This window comes from Cygnus olor, chromosome 15, assembly GCF_009769625.2.
Source record: "Cygnus olor isolate bCygOlo1 chromosome 15, bCygOlo1.pri.v2, whole genome shotgun sequence".
Lineage (NCBI taxonomy): Eukaryota > Metazoa > Chordata > Aves > Anseriformes > Anatidae > Cygnus > Cygnus olor.
In genome coordinates, this window is record NC_049183.1 from 17,927,035 (window position 1) to 17,946,016 (window position 18,982).

Consider the following 18,982-nt stretch of genomic DNA (forward strand, 5'->3'; position numbering starts at 1 on the left):
CCGTGCACAGTGGGCGGGGCCCTGCCAGGCTCGAGCGCGTCCCGGGGCGGGCGCAGCCTGCCACACCCGCCTGGGCTGCCTGCGCCAGACCGGACGGTTTTAGGGCACGGGTGGCTCTCGGCGCCTGAGGTAAAAACCCGCTCAGTTTCTCGACGGGGGCTTGTAGAAGCCGAGGGGCACGAGGAAGAGAGGGCTTGAGAGAGCCGCGCTGCTCTCCCCGCTGCTCTCCCCGCTCAGGCGTTGTTCCGGTAACCTCCGGGTCCTGTTTCACGGGGAAGCGCAAGGCGCGGCGGACGGCTGGCAGGCAGGGTCACACCGCGCCGGCGCAGCGGCACGGACGGGTCGGAAGGAGGGACAAACCTCGCCGCTGCGCTGCGCACCGAGGAGAGAGGGAGGGAAACTCCGGACCAGAGACAAAGGGGGGGAGCCGAGTCGGGAACATCCGGGTCACTCGCTGCTGCCTCGATCCGGGACACGCGCGGGTGCCGCGGCCGATCACGGTGAGGCCTGGCCGGGCGAGGGGCCTGGGGCGGCGGGGCCTGGCGCGGCGCGGAGGCGGCCGCGGGCTCTGGGAGAGCGCGGCCTGGGCGGGCGCTCCCCGCCTTCGGCGCAGCCGGGCGGGCAGCCGCGGCGCGTGCGGGCCTGGCGGTTCGTGTCGCGGCCGCGCGGCCCGGGCCCGCCGGCGCATCGCTGCGAGCTCCGCGTCCCCCGCTGCCCTGCGGCCCGCTCGGGGAGCTCTCGGTCGCTCCGGGACGCGGTCAGCGAGGGGGGCTCCAGGCACCACCGGGCCCGCGCGGAGCTGTCCCCGCCCCGACGACCGCTTGCCCGGGAGCCCGCGGGCGGGCTCCGGAGCGCCCTGTGCAGGCCTCGGACCCTGCTCTGGCCTCCTATGCTCGCGGTAGCAGCGGCCCTCGGCGGGGGCAGGCGCCGCTCGGCCCTGCCGCGGCTCCTCTGGGCGAAGTCCCCGGCCGGGCTGTTACCTGCCGCGCGGCTCCTTTTGTTGTTCTTGCGCCTTTAGTAGCCGTTCGGACTAGTGACGCCTCTTTTACCTTTCTCCCTGCGGCAGGCAGGAGGAGACTTTCTGTATCAGCCTAGAGCTGGTGGTGTGCTTTGATTAAGCTTCATCCCTTGGTTTCCTCGGCCCTTCTGAAAAGTTAAGGGTGTCCGGTTTGGGGGCAGACTGTTTCAATATAGGATTTCTTCCAGTGTCTGCGTGCAGTCGGTAAAGTGAAAATGAGAGGCTAGCAATCTTAATAATTTTTGTTTGTTTGATAGAATAAGAACTAAGAACGTATTCTTCATTATCTAGGGACTTGTCACGTGTCATACTCGTGGGTTGTTACTGGGGCACAGGAACACTGTTCTGTATAAGACTTGCTTTTTCTGTTGAGAAGTAGGTTCTTCTCTCGCACACATGACCCCACATACACACCTTAAGATAGAGATGGCTGAGTGTTTTGGTTTTGTTTGCTTCATTTTTCCAAAACAGGTAGTAGTAACAGCAGCAGAGGTAAGCTTCTGAGTAAACTTGGAAGTTTCTGGCAATTTTTTAAGGAGTTGATAGCAGTAAAAGGAGCATTGCCACTTCTTAATCCTGGTGTGTGTGTGGAGGTGAGTAAAACCAAATAAAATGTGAAGAGCGGCCTCTTACATTTGTGTGGCAAGACAGAGTTGATAAATTTCCTCTGGCTTAGAAATTCATATTCTTTCCAGTGATGTAGCTGTTCAGTATTCTGGGACTTCAGTTCTGCTTGTTCCTAGTAAATTCCTTAGGTGAAGAAAAAAGCAAATCAGTTGTGATATTCCAAATTAAAGAAAACTAAGAGCCTATAAAGAGGTAAATTTCTACAGATATTTGGGCAAACAATCCTTTCAAAGGAGGGGGGGGAAATGTATGTAAGTAATTGAGGAAGATAAAAATAACAGTGAAACTATTAAACACGAAGATATTCTAACACCCAGTTAGTACTGTATTCCTTCCTGCTGCACCATAATTTGTGAGACCAAAATATATATGTATAAAACAAGATGATCGATCTATGTTTGTCCTCTGTCAAGCTACAGCAGAGCTGAAGTTTGCATAAGATATCTAGTGTGTTTTTTTTCTTTTTTACTGAATTGCTGCTAGAGTGTATGTATTGACAATTCGTTATTGGATTGATTTGCTTTAGAGGGGACTGTTAACTAATGGGATCTCCATTTTTGAAGTAGTATTTCAGTCTGTTTTCTCTTGTACTCGTACTTGGTAAGTTTGTGACGAGAGGCTTTAGATGCTTCTCTGCTCTTGTCAGGGTTAACTGATGCCTGTGGAACTTTTTGAAGAGGTTTGCCAGGCACTGACCTATTACATGTAAGATATGCTGATATTTGTCAGAAAGAAGGTGACAAGTTCTATGACTAATAGTTTGCTCTTCCACATTGTTTTGTGCTGGCAGTTCTTTGCAGTCTTAGAGTAAGTAATTCAGGAGAAAAGCTGTGAAACTTAGTGAGATGACAAGATGACAGAAAAACTAGACTTCCAATTCAGGATTTCTTTTTAAATGAAAAGAGAGGGTTAGAACCATATCATGTTTACTTGCACAATGCAGACAATAAGTCTGTAGCATTCTCTACCCAAAGATGACGATTCTAATTATTTTAGACCTTTCTAAGACGCTGCAACAACAGTTGTGCAGAAGAGAGACCCCAGGTAGGCATTTCTCCATACTAAGTAGGATAAATATATGCACTTGGAATCTAACCTGAGAACATAAATGCTTATCTCTGTCAAGCATCTCTTAAGATATCGTAGTTAATCACATTTGAGTCATTAATAAACTGTTCAGTTTTGGACACTGAAGTCCTGAACTTTAAAGTCAGGGGTTCCACTTGGTGTGAAGTAATGCAAATGAGTCTGAAATTTTCTTCATCTAAAATATGCTGTATGTTACAGTTCATAAATCCTGCTGTTGAAGTATTTAGACTTGGAGCCAAAATGTCTTTTACTATTACCTGTAACTAATTAGCTAGGCTGCAAAATAAGAGCTCTGAACTATTTTTACATGCCTCTTTTCTCCCTCTTTCCCTCCCTGTTCCTGTATGAAATATATCCTGCTGTGGAATTGATAATCACACTTAATTTCTTGTGCAACTTTGGGGGGGGTTGGCGTGCGCAGAGAAATTGGCCTTTCAACTAAGGGAGTGAAAGATAACCATTGAGAATGCAAAGGTATTACATTTGGGAAGGAAATGGTGTGTAAAACTCCCTCTTCAAGGGGTTTTACATCTTGAGGTACAGAAGAGTTAAAATAATACACTTGATCTTTTTGATTACAACAAAGTGTTTACATATAGAATCATCAAGGTTGGAAAAGATCTCCAAGATCATCTGGTCCAACCATCCCCCTACCACCAATATCATCCACTAAACCATGTCCCGAAGTACCACATCAAACCTTTCCTTAAACACCCCCAAGGATGGTGACTCTACCACCTCCCTGGGCAACCCGTTCCAATACCTAGCTAGTCTTTCTGAGAAGAAATGTCTCCTAATTTCCAAACCGAACCTCCTCTGGTGCAACTTGAGGCTATTTCCTCTTGTCCTATCACTAAGTTATCTGTGAAAGGAATATACACCGAAAAAAATTGTGTTGTCTGATCAGTGTTTAATTAAGTCAAATGCCTCAAGGTTTTGAAGGGTCTTTTATAGAACAGAAGAAATCCTTAAATTTACCAGGGCATGGTATAGCACGTAACCAGTTCCAAAAGCAAGCAAGATACAGAGCTCAAACTCAGTTTCTTCTGCTGAAAAAATTGATTGTCGTTGTTTTTTAGGACATACTGGCTTGTGCACTCTGAGGAGTTAGTATTTCCTTTCAGGTGCGTAACTATTGTCTTTTAGTCACAGACAAAACAATTTTTATATTTGAAAGCATCCTATAATATGTTTCCCTGAAGAAAAAGGTATCTGAGTTGCTAAACTGTCAAATATTTGAATGGTGTATAGGCACAACTGAGTTTTTCATGTTATTATAGTGAAGTTAGTACAGTGGATCAGAAGGTGCTAACAGTACAGTTGAAAATGTCATATACTTAGTAGTTCATTTAAATTTGTTGTAAGGGTATGAGCTCATGCAATAAAATTACTCCCTTTAGAATTTGGCCGAGGGAGAAGTGTGGGATTTTTTTTTTGTTGTTCTGATGATATCTCCAGTGGCCCCATTTCTGCTTGTGAATGGCAAGTGGTATGTACAGTTTTAGTGTTGACTAGATTCCACAAATCTTCTGACAAGACCAAGATTCAGATGCATGTATTGGGAATATTAGATGGAATGCAGATTTTTTTTTTTCCTCAGTGCATGCTTACTGCGTGGAGCGTTAATGGTACTTTTAAAAAATGCTTTAATTTTAATTAAAATTAATTTAATTTTAATTAAATTCTAGCAGAAATTGTATTGCTAGCTGGAAGTTGAAGTAATGGGTTATAGTCATCCAAGCAAAACTGACTTTGGGGAAGAAAAAAGTGGAAGGGAGGAGTTTCTTAAGGTCTTGTAGTTGAGGCATCTGTGCTGCTAAGCCACTCTTGATGATGTGTAAGTACTTAAACTGGGAGCCTACTGTATTCTGATCTTCAAAGGGTATCGCAGATGTGCATGAGTAGTTAAGTGTGAGATTTTAAAGCAAGGACCTTTTTGAGCTACTGTTCATATGGTCAAGAACTCTACATATGCAACAGTCCTGTTGTATTAATAATTCTTAATCAGTGTTTCTATGTTTGCTCTAATAGAGTGGTAGTATTTCTTTCACTAATTCTGTAAGCTTGGTTAGCAGAAGGACACTACTCTTCTGGTGGTTGTATGGAGAAGTCAGGCCAACTGTTCTAAAACTCTACAGCTACTGATTATTAACTCTAAAATGGGTAGAAGTGCAGTAGGAAGGAGGATTAGAAACCTTCATCGGATTTTTTTGACCATGTGGAATCCTCCCCGAAATTGAGTGTGCCACTCTATTGCAATCATCATGTATAGAACTGTTCTTGTGTCATCTGTAGTAGTGACCTGTGCTGTATGTGTTTCTTCAGCAGTCTTGGTCACTGTGTGCTTGGCTGTGAAGATGCTGAAGGGTTATTCAGTTTATACAGGAGCTAAGGACCTGTCTTGAGGAATCAGTGGGCCACTGATTCTTCCCCAGTTGATTTCTGTCTTGCTGTCTGTTCCTGCTGCTTTTTACAAGTCATATAACGTGTATGACACAACAGTAAAACTGAGATGATGTTAATAAATTCTGTCCCTATGTTGCTTTTGTGTAGAACTTTGGCTTTTAGCAGAGACTTGGTCTAAAATTGACATTTCTTATTCTCCTGTTTGCCAGAAATAGGAGCAGTGCAGGCGTTTGTCTACAGAAGAAAGCCATAACTTTTGTGATATAGTAAGGAGGTAGTTATGCATTTGTCAGTCACGAGTAGGAAATGTGAGCCCTTTTCCCATTAATAATAATGTTACTGTTGTCAAGCTACTGTCAAAGTCATCTTGAAAACATGGTTCAAATATTATGCCTACCTTGTATTTTAAACTCTGTCAAGTCCAGTAACTAAGAGGTTGTTGTTGGGGGGGGGGGGGGGCGGGGGGGGAGTCAATATTATTCCCAATGTTAATATCTGCAGAATGTGCAAAAATGTCTCTGCTACAGTACTGAAAATTGAAGGCCAAAAGAATTCTGGAGCGATCAGAGCTCTTAAAGAGAACATAATGTGTTATTTACAATGTAAATAAAAGGTTATACTGAAAGCAATCATTTTTGTTTTAGAGGGACTCTAAATATGTCTGGCATAGCTCTCAGTAGACTTGCACAGGAGAGAAAAGCCTGGAGAAAAGATCATCCATTTGTAAGTATATATGAATTCTGTTAACTTTCTGACTTCTGCTGCTGTTTTCATGTTATGATGATTTCTTTCCCTGATGCGTTAATTTTTAAATAAGCTCCTTAAAACTATGTTGTGCACAAAGAAACAGCTCTGTGTAAAGAGCAAATGTGTCATAAAGTATTCTAAGTTTCTTCTGAAATTCTTTTTTTTTTTCGCTTGCCTTTTTTCAGGGATTTGTAGCGGTACCTACAAAAAATCCAGACGGCACAATGAATCTAATGAACTGGGAGTGTGCTATTCCAGGAAAGAAAGGGGTAAGACTTACTGTTGTCCTAACATTTTGTTTATGCTGAAAACTGTCATAAGCCTGCTGTGTATTATGCTGAGGACTATAGGAATATAACTTACAACATAGTTTAACGTAAACGCTTGGATCATGCTGTAGGACAAAATACACCATGAGTCTGTTCAGCTGTTGGCACTGATCACCTTAAGAAACAAATTCTTCAGAGGAATGTGTAAGAATCCTGAGTGGAGCACACTTGAGATAACAATGGTTTAAACGCTAAAGCAATGATTGCTTCTGCTGGTTAACAGCCAGTACCTTTTTCGCCTGGTAAATAGTGAGATTCTTCAGTTCTACAGAAGTGCTGCACAGTAGCACCATTTTCAACTTTTTGAATTTCATGGAAAATAATAGTTGCTAGCATGAAAACTAAATGTCTTCAATTCTATGGAGTCTTTCCATTTTATATTAGGGAAATAAGAATAGAATTTTCTAAAATAGTTTCTTTTGATCTGATTTCATTTGTGCTTCTCCTAAAAATAAATAGTCCTGGACTTTTTTCCTTGCCCTTGTTATTTAATCAGTTTGGTCTGGTACTAGGGGATGGGACTAACACAAACCTTTGTGTGGAGATGATCATTAATGCTTGAGGCTTTTTTGGTTTGTACAGTACCAGTATAACTTAGTCTGAGCAGGATTTTGTTTCCTTTTTTTTCTTTTTTTACCAGTTATTTAGCAAGGAGACATTATTCTTGAATTCACTGGATGCATTTCTGTCTTCTGGGATAATGCTATTAATTACTTTTCATTCTTTTGCATCTTTGGTGTCTTGCATTGGATGTATGAGGACTGTTGCTTTGCCTGGTCTGCTACTACTTCTTGCTGGCTTGCTTATGTTCCCTTGAGATCTCCTTTTTTTGTTACCAAAACATGCAGATTCCATACTATTGCCTCAAGTAGTTTAATGCTGAACATGATATTACTGCTAAGGATATAACTTTGCTCAGTAAGTTGATAGATGTCTGCATAACAGATACGTGCTTTTTTGTTTGACTCTCCAAAAATGCCCACCTCAAGTTAGTTCTTGAAGTACCTAAAAAAAAATAAAAAATAAAACTTAGCAGTGTAAGGAAAACCTCATTCCATTGTGTTCTGCTAAAACAAGACTATTCCTCATAGTGGCTGGTTATATACCTTATGTCATCTTTAAATAGTTATGAAAGCTTATGGCACGAAAATTTTACATACTAATGTTTTGAAGCTTCGTAAACTGCAAAAAAGTAAGCAAAACCCTTAAAGCCAACTTCTTGCCTCCTAGGAAATGCCTTCCCCTAGGAATATATCAGTTAGATTCATGTAATTTCTGATAGGGATCTAATTAAAAAAAAAAAGGGGGCTTTTACTCCAGTGAAAATGTCATTTCTTCAGCAAGAAGCAGTATACACTGCTCATCTCTACCAGGAAAAAAACAGTTGCTGTATATTGCCTTTCTGTTTGGAGGCACGCTGTACTGCAGCTGATTCCCCTCAGACAATAGAATGGATGAAACCACCATTATGCTTTCTCATCAGCCAGATGAAAAATTGTAGTGGTGTTAGTGCTAGGGTTGGAGATCTCCATTCACGTCTTTTTTTTTTGACAGCAAAGCACTTCTACTTAGAATCTGACTTGAAGATAACATCTGTAACCGTCCAGTAATGGAGGAAGATCTAGATGATACTGCTGTCATGTTGTTATTTTAGTATGCCTCTTTGAGTATCTGCTATCTAGAGCTGTCAGGTGTGTTGCTCTATCAGAAAGGCAGTCAACTTGTTTGTTGACTGTCTGTTCTTGTGTTCTAGTTGAACTGTTTTATTAAAAGCCACTTATCTTTTCTCAAGACTGATTGAGAGGGCTTTAAACTAGGGTCAGTGGGGGAGGGGGATACAATTAGGACCACTGAGATTAAGCGAAGGGATAAGGCACTGTCCTGAGGGTGGCATGGCTAATGGGAGTATCTCTGCTGCTCTGGGAGCACTACAGGTTCAGGAGCACATCTGAAATGCTTTTATATCAACACATGCAATATGAGGAACAAACAGGATGAACTGGAAGCTTTTGGTCCTTTCTGGAGTATGATATCGTTGGTGTTAGTGGGACCTGATGGGGTGTGTCCCATGACAGGTGGGCTGGGATGGAGGCTATTGGTTGTTACGGACGGATAGGCAGGGCAGGTGAGGTGGATGTGTGTGTTTGTTTAGGGGAGAGATTAGGCCTTGTCTTTAGAGATGATTCCATAGAGAGGCTCTGGGTGATTATAAAGACGACTGATAGCAAAGCAGATCTTGTCATGGGTGTCTGTTTACCAAGGATGATGGCACAGATGAGCTATTTTTTAGGTAGTTAGAGGAACATCTGGATGGTTGCCCTCATCCTTATGGGACACTTCAACTTCCAATACATAAACTGGGAATGTCATATTACCATGACAAATAAGTCTGGAAAATTCCTGAAGCATGCTAAAGATGACTTCCTGTCAAGGAAGTACTGAGGGAGCCAACTAGCCTTCCTGGATCTGTTGTTTCAGAATAGGAAGGCCTTGTAGAAGATGTGTGGTAGATGGCTGTCTTGTGCACAATGATCGTGAAATAGTTGAATTGAAAATCTTGGTATAAGAAGAAGAAAGGTCTGAAGAGTTGCCACCCTGGACTTTAAGAAAGGAAACTTTAAGCTTGTCAGGGAACTATTTAACAGTGTCCCCCTTGGAATCGACTCTAGAGTTTAGGGGTCCATGAGAGCTGGTTGCTTTTCAAGAACTACCTTTTATAGACTCAGGAAACAGGCAGTCCCACTGTGCCACAAGATGAGTAAAAATGGGCCAGAAGACAAGCCTGGCTGAACAGGGAACTCTCCTGGATCTTGGGCAGAAAAAGAAAATATGACCTGGAAACAAGGTCTGGCTTCACAGGGAGAACACAGAGCTGCAGTTCACATCTGCAGGGAGAAAACAAGAAAAGCTAAAGCTCAGCGTGAGCTTCTGCTGGCCAGTGTGGTGTCATACCAAAAAAAAAAAGCTCTTCAGAGTATGTCAACAGCAAGAAGAGGTTAAAGGTGAATGCTGGGTTCTGCACTTGAGGTGGAGTAATGCTGTGGACATGGGTACGGCTGGGGAGATGAGTGGAGAGGCAGCTGTGCAAAAAGGGATCTGGGGGTGCTGATGACAGCAGGCTCCACATGAACCAGCAGCGTGTCCCGGCAGCCAAGAGGGCAAACTGCATGTTGGGTGCATTAAACGCGCGTAGCCAGGTGGTCAGAAGAGGTAATTCTCCTGCGTTTAGTGTTGGGTGTTGCTTCACCTTGGATATTGCATACAGTTCGGGCTCCACAATATAAAATGATACTAAGATACTTGAAAGCATCCAGAGGAGGGCAACAAAGCTGTTAAAAGGGCTGTGAGGAGAGTTTGAGGACACTTGGTTGTCTAGTCTGGAGAAAAGTTGGTTTAGAGACAACCTTGTTGCTCTCTGCAGCTTCCTGAGGATGGGAGGTGCAGGTCTCTTCTTCCTGGGAACTGGCAAGGACACATGGAACAGCACAGAGCTGTGCCAGGGGCAGCATCAGACTGGGCATTAAAAAACTTTCTTTGTCATGAGGGTAGTCAAACTGTGCAACAGCTTCCCGGAGGGGTGGCTGTTGCCCCGTGCTTGTCAGCGTTCAAGAGGCATTTGGACAGTGCCCTCAATGTGCTTTAAACTTTAGTTTAGCCCTGAAATGGTCAGGCAGATGGATTTTGACCTTTGTAGTCTCTTCCAACTGAACTTGTCTGTTGTAAGACTGGAAGCAAACAAAATAAAAGTTTTATCCTTTCTAGTCTTCTAAAAAACTGACAGGTTGGTCTCTTCTGAGAAGTTACGGAGACTAGATTATTACCAGTTGATGACAACTGACTGTTCAGAACAATTTCTTTAAATACATCAAATGTAATCGAACCCATTCACTTCTAAAAACAGCTTCCTTAGTATTTCTCTAACACACTTCTTTTTTTCCCATTCTAGCTCAAATCTTTACAGTTTTGTTGTTACTTACTGTGCAGTGCTCTCCTGTTCTTCCCAGGAAAAAGCATATAACTCAGGTAGGGAAGATTAGGTATTTCCTCCTAAGGTGGTCTTCAAGTCATACCTGTGGTACCTGAGGCTGAGATTTAATCATTTACACTGATAAGATGCAAGACCATCTTGATTCCCAGTTTGCCTGTAAAGGACAACCCAGCATGTACTTCCCTTTCAGTGATCCAATAGCAAGGGCAGTTTATGGAGAATGGTCTGAATTTTACCTTTATAAAAAACTTTTCTGTATATCTATACTTCTTACCAGAAAACAGTTTGTCAGTAAAGGGCTTTTTCTCCTTTTTTCCAATAAGAGTGACAAGGAATGGATATATTTGAGATGTGCTTTTTGTCTTTTCCTAGTGTTTTTAGTTTCTTAGATGACCCTTCTGAGTATTGCTGTTTACTTAGTCATCTGTGCAGCACAGGAATTGCTTTTTCAAAGCTCTTGATTCTGATAGCTTCTTGGAACTTCAGAAATACGTGATCTGCAAGCTACATGCTACCGAATGCAAGCAGATTAATTTAGACTAGTAAATCTCACATTAATTGTAGCAATACTACAGTGCTCTCTATTTTTTTTGGCCACGTTTTGTTGAGCAAATATATTGGCAAACCAGAAGCCATTTTTATTCAGCTGCTTAAAGGGTATATATGTACCCTATCTTCTCAGATTTGGTTTAAGTGGGCGTATAACGTCTCCCTTGTTACAGTCATATAATTTAAAACTTTAAATACTCTGTTTCTTATATGCTATGACAATTTATATTTGTATATGGAGTCCATTTTTTTTTATCAAATCTATAGGTGTCTTAGTAACCCTTTTGAGGCTGTGAAGAAGTGGAAAAGCATTTGTTTTTTTTAACTTCAACTCCTTGTGTCAGTGGATAACTCATCTCAGTGTGGGCAGCGTACTATTGTATAGGACAGTTGTTTTCCGCAAGTGTAGAAGAAAGGGTCTTTTATGTGTTGGCTGAGAAGCTGTAGTCTTTTTTTTTTTCCACCCAAGTTTGACTTTCCTTGCTGTAATAAAAACTCTACCTTAACTTCTTTTATAGACACCATGTGAAGGAGGCTTATTTAAACTACGGATGCTTTTCAAGGATGACTACCCTTCTTCACCCCCAAAATGTAAGAAAAATGGACAGATGTATGCCTAGTAGAACCATATTAAACTAGCCCATGAGGTTGTACGAATGTTTTGTGATTTCTTTGATTTTTTTTTTCTTTACTGACAATTTTTGTTGTTTTTCCCCCCTTATCCCCTACTTTGCATTTAGAAAATGTGACCAACTGAGCCAAGTGCTCGATATAACAGGCATTGAGAAGAGGTGGGGGGGGGGACTGCTGTCTGGGTTTCAAAGTTTGACAAAAGCACCACTTGGAGTGTTCACTAGATCAACACTTGGAAAGTAATAAGTAGGCACAGTTAGTCTAAATCCTTTGGGGTGTTTAGAGAGACTAACTTTACAGCAGAAAGTGCCTAAGCTGAGAACTCGGGGAAAAAATACTTCCATGAACTAGAACCTTTTCATCCAGTTGCTCTAAATATAGAGCAAACAGATCTGTTATTTTTCCAAGATGACATACAGTGGATACGCAGTATGTTTTTTCCTGTTAGGATAAGGATCTTCTAAAACTTACCTCAAACTTAACCACTTCTGAAATATGAAAAACATTTCTTGCCTTGGTCTAGTTTCTTGGTTCTTGATTGGGCTACCCTCTTAAATCAATGGAAATGCTTAAACATCTCTCTTTGACTGTCCTTCATTAGTGTTTCAGCTCTATCAGTCATCTTGGCTACCTGGGTTTGTTGCCACCTAAATACAAGTGGACACAAGAGGAAATACACCTTTTAACTATAAAATATGTAATTTGTGTGCAACTAGCATGCTCTGCAAGTGTTAAATGAATTGTCATGCCTTAAAATAATATGTATTTATGACTGGTAGGACTCATTACTAATGCCGCTTATTCATTCCTACTGAACTTCATTGAGCAGCTGATAAGCAAAACATCTTGTGATATAAGATGGATTAGAAAATTGCACTAAAATAAATATTTTATGCACTGCTAAGCAAGTGTTCATTATATTACTTAAGATGGTAGCTGTTGCATTTAAGTTATGCATAGATTGAAGAAATCCAGGTTATAGATTGTCGGAAGGAAAACTGCACCTCATCGATGGTCTTGCAACTAGACTTGGTTCTTTTTGTTCTGTGCATGTTGGTTATACGTAAAGGTGAAACCGGGGGAAAATATGTTAGAAACTTAGTCGTCTTTGTATGGAACACAGTATCCTAAAGTGAGGGGGAATAGGTGAGTGAACAGCATTATCTTTTCTTATACAACATATGTGTAGCTGTGAGTATAGGAAAGGTTGAAGAAGCTCTTTGTGAAGCTAACCCGCAGACTGTCAATTTTCATTTCTAAATGAAGATATTACCGGTCACAAACGATACAGTTAAAATTGCCTGGACTGATAACACAGTCCATGATAGAGTACCCCCGCTTTAGGTACAAGTGAGCCAAGAAGCAAACTGTATTAATAGCTCCAGAAATGTCCCAGGTTTTTGGGTGGCGGGCGGGTGGGTGGGTTGGGGGGTGTAGAAGGGGGGACAGGGACAGAGAGAAGTGTGTTTCTTTGGCCATTCTTTACACTGATGGTTTAAACCAACTGTCTATAATAGCCTTAGCTCTGCATAAAAGTAACTCTCTTTTCTTCAGGTAATTGAACCACCATTATTCCACCCTAACGTGTATCCTTTCAGGCACATTGTGTCTCTCCATCTTAGAGGAGACAAGGACTGGAGGGCCATCAATCACAATTAAACAGGTCATTAATTGTACATATGTGTATACTTAACCTTCTTACTTGCTTTGCCTGCTTATCTTACGTGAATGTAAAAACGTTCACTGTGTGTTTTCTATAGTTGTTTCTAAGATAGTGTTTTTTTTCTATGTGGTACATCTCTTAGTAGTGTCTGGTGCCTGCGTTACATCTATACCTTCTTCCACAGATCTGTTAGGAATACAAGAACTTCTAAATGAACCAAATATTCAAGACCCAGCTCAAGCAGAGGCTTACCAATTTACTGGTAAGTATCTTTGCGTGCAGCTTGAAAGCTGCCATGTTACCTTATATCTGTCTATTGTTAGTAGTTTAACGTGCAGATGGTTACAGAATGATCAAGGGATTTTTCTTGCCTGCATGACTGTATCATGTGGAGATGCCTAGCTTATGCTAAGCTTAAGCAAAGCAGTAGCTCCACAGTTAATAGGCTAACGGAACTTTTATAGTGTGACAACAGCAGGAAAGTATGAAGACATTCAGTTGGACCGAGACTTTCACCTTGGTTCTAGCCCAACATTAATTCCTTTACACTGAAGCTAACTGAGGAGTAGTGATGAGCATAATGACGTAATGAGACCGGTGATAAAGAGAAGGTTGAGATTGGATTAGCTGACAAGTTCCATTGATCAGTACAGAAATAATTCATGCCTATCCAGTAATGTGTACCTATAAGGCACTTGTGCCTGAAGGATGAGAAGAGCTACTGTGATTGCTGTAAGGAACTTGTGGCATTTTGTGAAAATTCATGTTCAAAAAGAATAGTTTCAAAAAGTACAGAAAGCTTGTAGCCTTAGAATCAAAAGTTGTGAACTAAAACCTACTCTTTTTAGACTAATCTTAAAGTTTTCCTGCCATTAAAAATGGATGACTGACTCATAATCTTTAAGGGAGCAACAAACTCTAAACAAATGCTTTCGGTACTGACAGCTACTGAAATAAGGACCAAGATGAGAATGCATGATTACCATTCTGGACAGAAGAACAAATTTTCAGGAGAGTGCCAAGGTTGGAAAAACAGCTTGCATATGTGAAGTCTCATAAAAATACCATGTCAAAATCTTCTGTTACAGGACCCTAGTGAAAAGGAAGCATAGGGCTGCAATTTAGTTGCAATTTAGTGTCTGCAATTTAATTTACAGACTTCACTCAAGGTTATTCTTCAGTATCTACTGAAGACTGGATGGGACTGCGGGCAGGTGAAGGATGGATGGAAGGCTCCTTTGGGAGCAAGTAATGATGAGGCAGCCCCCCACTCTCTTTTTCGCCTCTAGAAAAAGACAGAATAGTCTGAGGAAATATGGTGCAGGAATAAGTACGCTTTCATAAAAGTAATATAAGCTATGTCTCATCTTTATGCTTTCCTTCGTGTATATATGTGAAACAATCTCTGCTGGTCTTGTTTCTGCTTTATTGCAGAGACTGCAAAGACAGGCTCTTGATTTTTACCTTGATGACTGGTTAGCGCTAATCATACTGTTTTAAGCGTGCAGTAGTTAATAGGAAATAAAGACCAGTTTCCATGTGCATAAGCTTTAGGCTGACTTTGGAGGGGAAAAAAAAATTGGGGCGGGTGAAAGGTCATGTATAATCTGCTGTTTGTTGTTGCACTAAAGGCTTTCCAGATAGTAGTCAAGCACTGTGCTTCTAAACCTGTTTCTATACAAGCCACTCCTCCAAAAGCAAGATCTGCTGAATGTGTAGAAAAATAAAAGCAATAACATTTAAAACTTTAATTCTGTAAGTGCTTCTAGGAAAAAAAAATCTACCTCTGTTGAGAATAAATTCTTATGCGTGTTTTGCAGTTACTTCAGATGTGTACTCTGTTTTATCTTTTTTTGTCTTTGGACATGCATAGCATTTCAGCAGGTTGCTGTATTTCTGCAGCCCGTAGTGTGACTCGTTGTTACTACTTAATGAGAAATTGTTAAAAGCAATTTCTTTTTGTTAAAAGAAATTGTTAACAAAGCAAAATTGTGTACGTATCTGTAATTTGGGATGGTTAAATACTGGGGAAGGTGCAGTGTTGTTCAAGTATGTCTCTTAGTCAAGTTATCAAACTTCAAGAATAAACTGTATACAAAATAATACTTAGACTGTTCTCCTTCTCAGGATTGTTTTGATGCTGTTGTGCTGTAACTTCAGCACTCCTAATGAGCTAAGCTACCTCCTCCTCTCCTGTAGGCATGCAGTCTACTAGGGAAGACATTGTTTTGTTTGTATACTCTGAGTGGGAGACTAAGATCTAGGCTGTGTTTTCATCTGACAGTGCAGTATAACGTAAAGGAAAAATGTAGAATGAAACTTGTAAATTTGTGGTGTTGTAAAAAGATGATGCTGTACCTTCAGGACGTTGGCAAAGCCTTGTAGCTGAAAGTAGGTTAAGCTTTTACTGCAAGGCTGCCTGAAAAAACGTAGTTGCTGTGAACTAACTTTGGCAAAAAAGTAATGGTAACAATTTTTTGTTTTAGCTCTTGGTTGATGCTTCGGACAGCTAATACAAAGTATTTTGACAGCTAATGCATCACTGTCAGTATTAGGTGTTAAATGCAAGTGAATGCTCTAGTAAGTGGTTACCCCTGTGTTGGCCTAAGTATAGAAAACACAGTTGTCTTTTTCTGTGTACACAATGAGGCTTTATAGTACATAGTTCCTTGAAGTAGTAACAGTCAATCTATAGCAAGTATGCAACCTGTAGTGAACTGTAGTGCTTTTTTTCAAAATGTGGACCCTCCCCCACCAAAGTTAGGAAAAATGTAACCCTCTGAGTCAGAGTCTGCGGGGAGAGAGGCTGAAATTGCCGTTATCATTTTCCCCTTTCTTAAAGAGTAGCATCTTCTCTTTCTTAAAGAGCACTTCCCTTCTCTCAGATAGGTAAGATAAAGTTCAAAATCATATTCCACCAGCTGTTATTAAATTGATCTCATCAAGCAGTTTATCCTATTGGAAAAGTGGAATTTGTTAATGACCACAGGTGGAAACATCTATGTTGACGAGTAAGAGTGCTTGCAGGTAAGGTATAGGTAAGGCATATTTCTCTCTCATGAGAGAAAGCAGACACAAACCTGTGCATACAGATAGTTCAATCTGTATTTCATCTGTTGCCAAATGATTGGTATGGCATGAAGTTTGTGCAGTAACTAGTTAAACAGAACCTGACTTCCCTCCAGATGAAATTGTTGGAGTAATGTTCCAGGGGAAGTCTTTAATGTATATATTGTGGTGTTCAGTGAATTCCTATTTAATGCTTTTGTCTTCAGCAATGGTTTCATTTCACATTGAAAAGAAATGGAAGAAAAGTAACTTTGCAATACAGTCTCTGATTTCTCAAGCTTTAATTGCCCTTTCTCTTTCTTCTATTCAGCCAAAACAGAGTGGAATATGAAAAGAGGGTTCGAGCACAAGCCAAGAAGTTTGCACCATCATAAGCATCTGTCATGCAGCATCTTAAAAAGGAAGGGATTGGTTTGGCAAGAAATTGTTTACAAAACTTTTGCAAAATCTAATGTTGCTATGTACAATTAATATCCACTTAGGGGAGGGGGTTGTATGTGTGCCATTTTCCATATTCGCCACTTGTATACAGTTCTAAATTTGCTGAATTGCCCCCAGTTTTTTCATACAGGGTCCTCTTCCTTCAGTCTTTTGTATTTTTGATTGTTATGTAAAACTTGCTTTTATTTAATATTGATGTCAGTATTTCAACTGCTGTAAAATTATAAACTTTTATACTTCTATAAATTCACTAGTATCTTTAGTTACTTTGCTATCTGATGCAGGCATGCTTTAAAATGTTAGAACTATATTTAGCCTTTAGCTGGCTGTATGAGAAAAAAATCATGCCCTCCACCCCCTTCCCTCCCTGAATTTGTTTTTCTATCTTTCAGAAACTAGGTTGTTATTGCTTAAGAGCCTCTGAGATCCAAAGTCAGCCAGCATCCTTATTCTGCATCACTTCCTTTGTGTTTATATGGCGTTCTGTCTGTGTTGCTGTTTAGAGTAAATAAAATGTTTATATAAAGGGCTTTGTTTCATTATCTTCATTAAAATTAAGACTGCCATTTAAGCTCTGAACACAAATCAGTTTTTAATGTCTGTGATGCTGTACTTCTCAGATGTTGCCCTCATTTATTTTCTGCCTCTCTACCTCTGACACAAGTATGGCCTGTCTTTGGGCCCTAAATCATGATTACTCACAGCTATTCCACACACTAACAGTTCCTTAAACAGCGTATAGAATTGTGTGACTTGCTAGAGACCGATTGCTTACTATACATGATGGGATTGACATACTGGTATGACCACTTTAATATAAAATATCACGAGCATATTTTAACATGAACAGTAACAGGAACTGTCCAGGGAATGTAAGGGGACCAATAGCATCTGGGGATTTTAAATACTTAATAATCAGAAATACCTCTGTGCCTTCTTCCATATGTCATGTATATAGCTTTTAGGAAAGGATGTGCTCTATGCAATTAGTTTCCTTCTGTAAAGAAAATCAGTTAAATTATGTAAGTTATTTTTCATGTATGTTGAGTTGATATGCCCTCTATTAAACTTGCACTCTTTTTTATTGTATTTTTTAGTCGGAATAATTCTGAAAAAAAAATGAAGTATGACGAGCTTTGTTCCATCTGAGCTGTAGCTTTTTCAGTGCTTCTTTTATTAAAAACTGGTTACTACTAGAGACTTGAGTTACCTGAAGTGTGATACAGCCCTTCTTTTAGATCTGCTGTATTTGTCTGCATCTGATTGTGAGAGCTCTGTAAAATGAAAGCACTCCCTCAAATGAGAGTAGTTAGCGCACTCATTATTCTCGGTCCTTTAAAAAAAATGTAGGATTGCTTCCTTTTCGCTATCTAGAAGTGCTTGTTACAACATCTCATTTGGGAAACTGGGGTGGGAGAGTTGAGGAACTGCTAACGGAAAAGATTCCGTGTTAGGTTTATTGACTTGAACTTCTTTTTGAAGGGAAACAGAATATTTGTACTATTAAAACTGGTGATGTAACTCTCAATTGCATCATCCAGGAGAGCTAGAATTTCATCTGTAGTAAGTTAACAGGTGAAAACCTTGCTGTGGCTTGAAGAAGTTGCATATGCAAAGGTAATATGGACTGTATATCCAATTCTGCTGAAGCATTTATGGAGTTTAGGTTTAAAATCTTAAACCTAAGATTAAGTTCCACTTGGGTGCTGGATACTCAGAAGAGCATTCTATTTAAATGTACAGAAACCAGGATACATCTGCTAACAGCTCCACTTTCACTATATAAATAGGCAAGCATATGGAGAAGTGAACAAAGATACCAGTGCTAATTTGAGTCTCTTACTCAGGTCTTTAAGGGTCAGTGTACATTTGTGACTAAGAGCTATTTCAAGTAATGCAAATGCAGCCAGATAGCATGTTCAGCAATACTATCTGAAACTTTACGGTAAAGTTATGAATATAAAATGTTCAGGTGTATGTTGCTTGGGACTGCTTATAGCTGAGTAAATTAAAAACTAACAATGTTACTGAAAAGACATACTGAGGTTTTAAAACAATTCGAGGAAGCATTTTTTTTCCTTTTAGGTGTTTGTTTACCCTAAACCAGATGAAGTAGTTGAAATGTATATGGGAGGCTTAAGCCTGCAAAAAAAAAAAAAAAAGTCAGGCGCCTTAAGTGGTGAATGCTCAGAACAGGGCAATAACTTAGTCGTGTTTTCCAGCTGAAATATACTTCAGAAATTAGAATTGTTTTCTACAATGTATGAGTAACTAGAACTAATCCCTATAAATCACTCACCAGAAACATTCATTACAATGAGTTTTTACTTACGTAACTAAGCTTTGCAACCTTAAACTATAACCTGAGATTAGAGGCTCACCTAAACAAATGTTTGCTAAGTACCCACTTACAGGTGAAGAAG

At 40.4% G+C, this 18,982-nt stretch overlaps 1 protein-coding gene across 1 annotated transcript; it reads left to right on the plus strand.

Moving 5' to 3' along the window:
• Nucleotides 1-366: 366 nt before the first annotated feature.
• Nucleotides 367-17,081, plus strand: UBE2I (ubiquitin conjugating enzyme E2 I). Its single transcript, XM_040574947.1, is given in 9 exon segments — nt 367-500; nt 5,785-5,863; nt 6,073-6,156; nt 11,272-11,348; nt 12,943-12,982; nt 12,984-13,059; nt 13,234-13,299; nt 13,302-13,311; nt 16,429-17,081. Coding segments are annotated over 8 exon segments (483 nt in total). The 5' UTR covers nt 367-500; nt 5,785-5,797; the 3' UTR covers nt 16,493-17,081.
• The last annotated feature ends 1,901 nt before the right edge of the window (nt 17,082-18,982 follow it).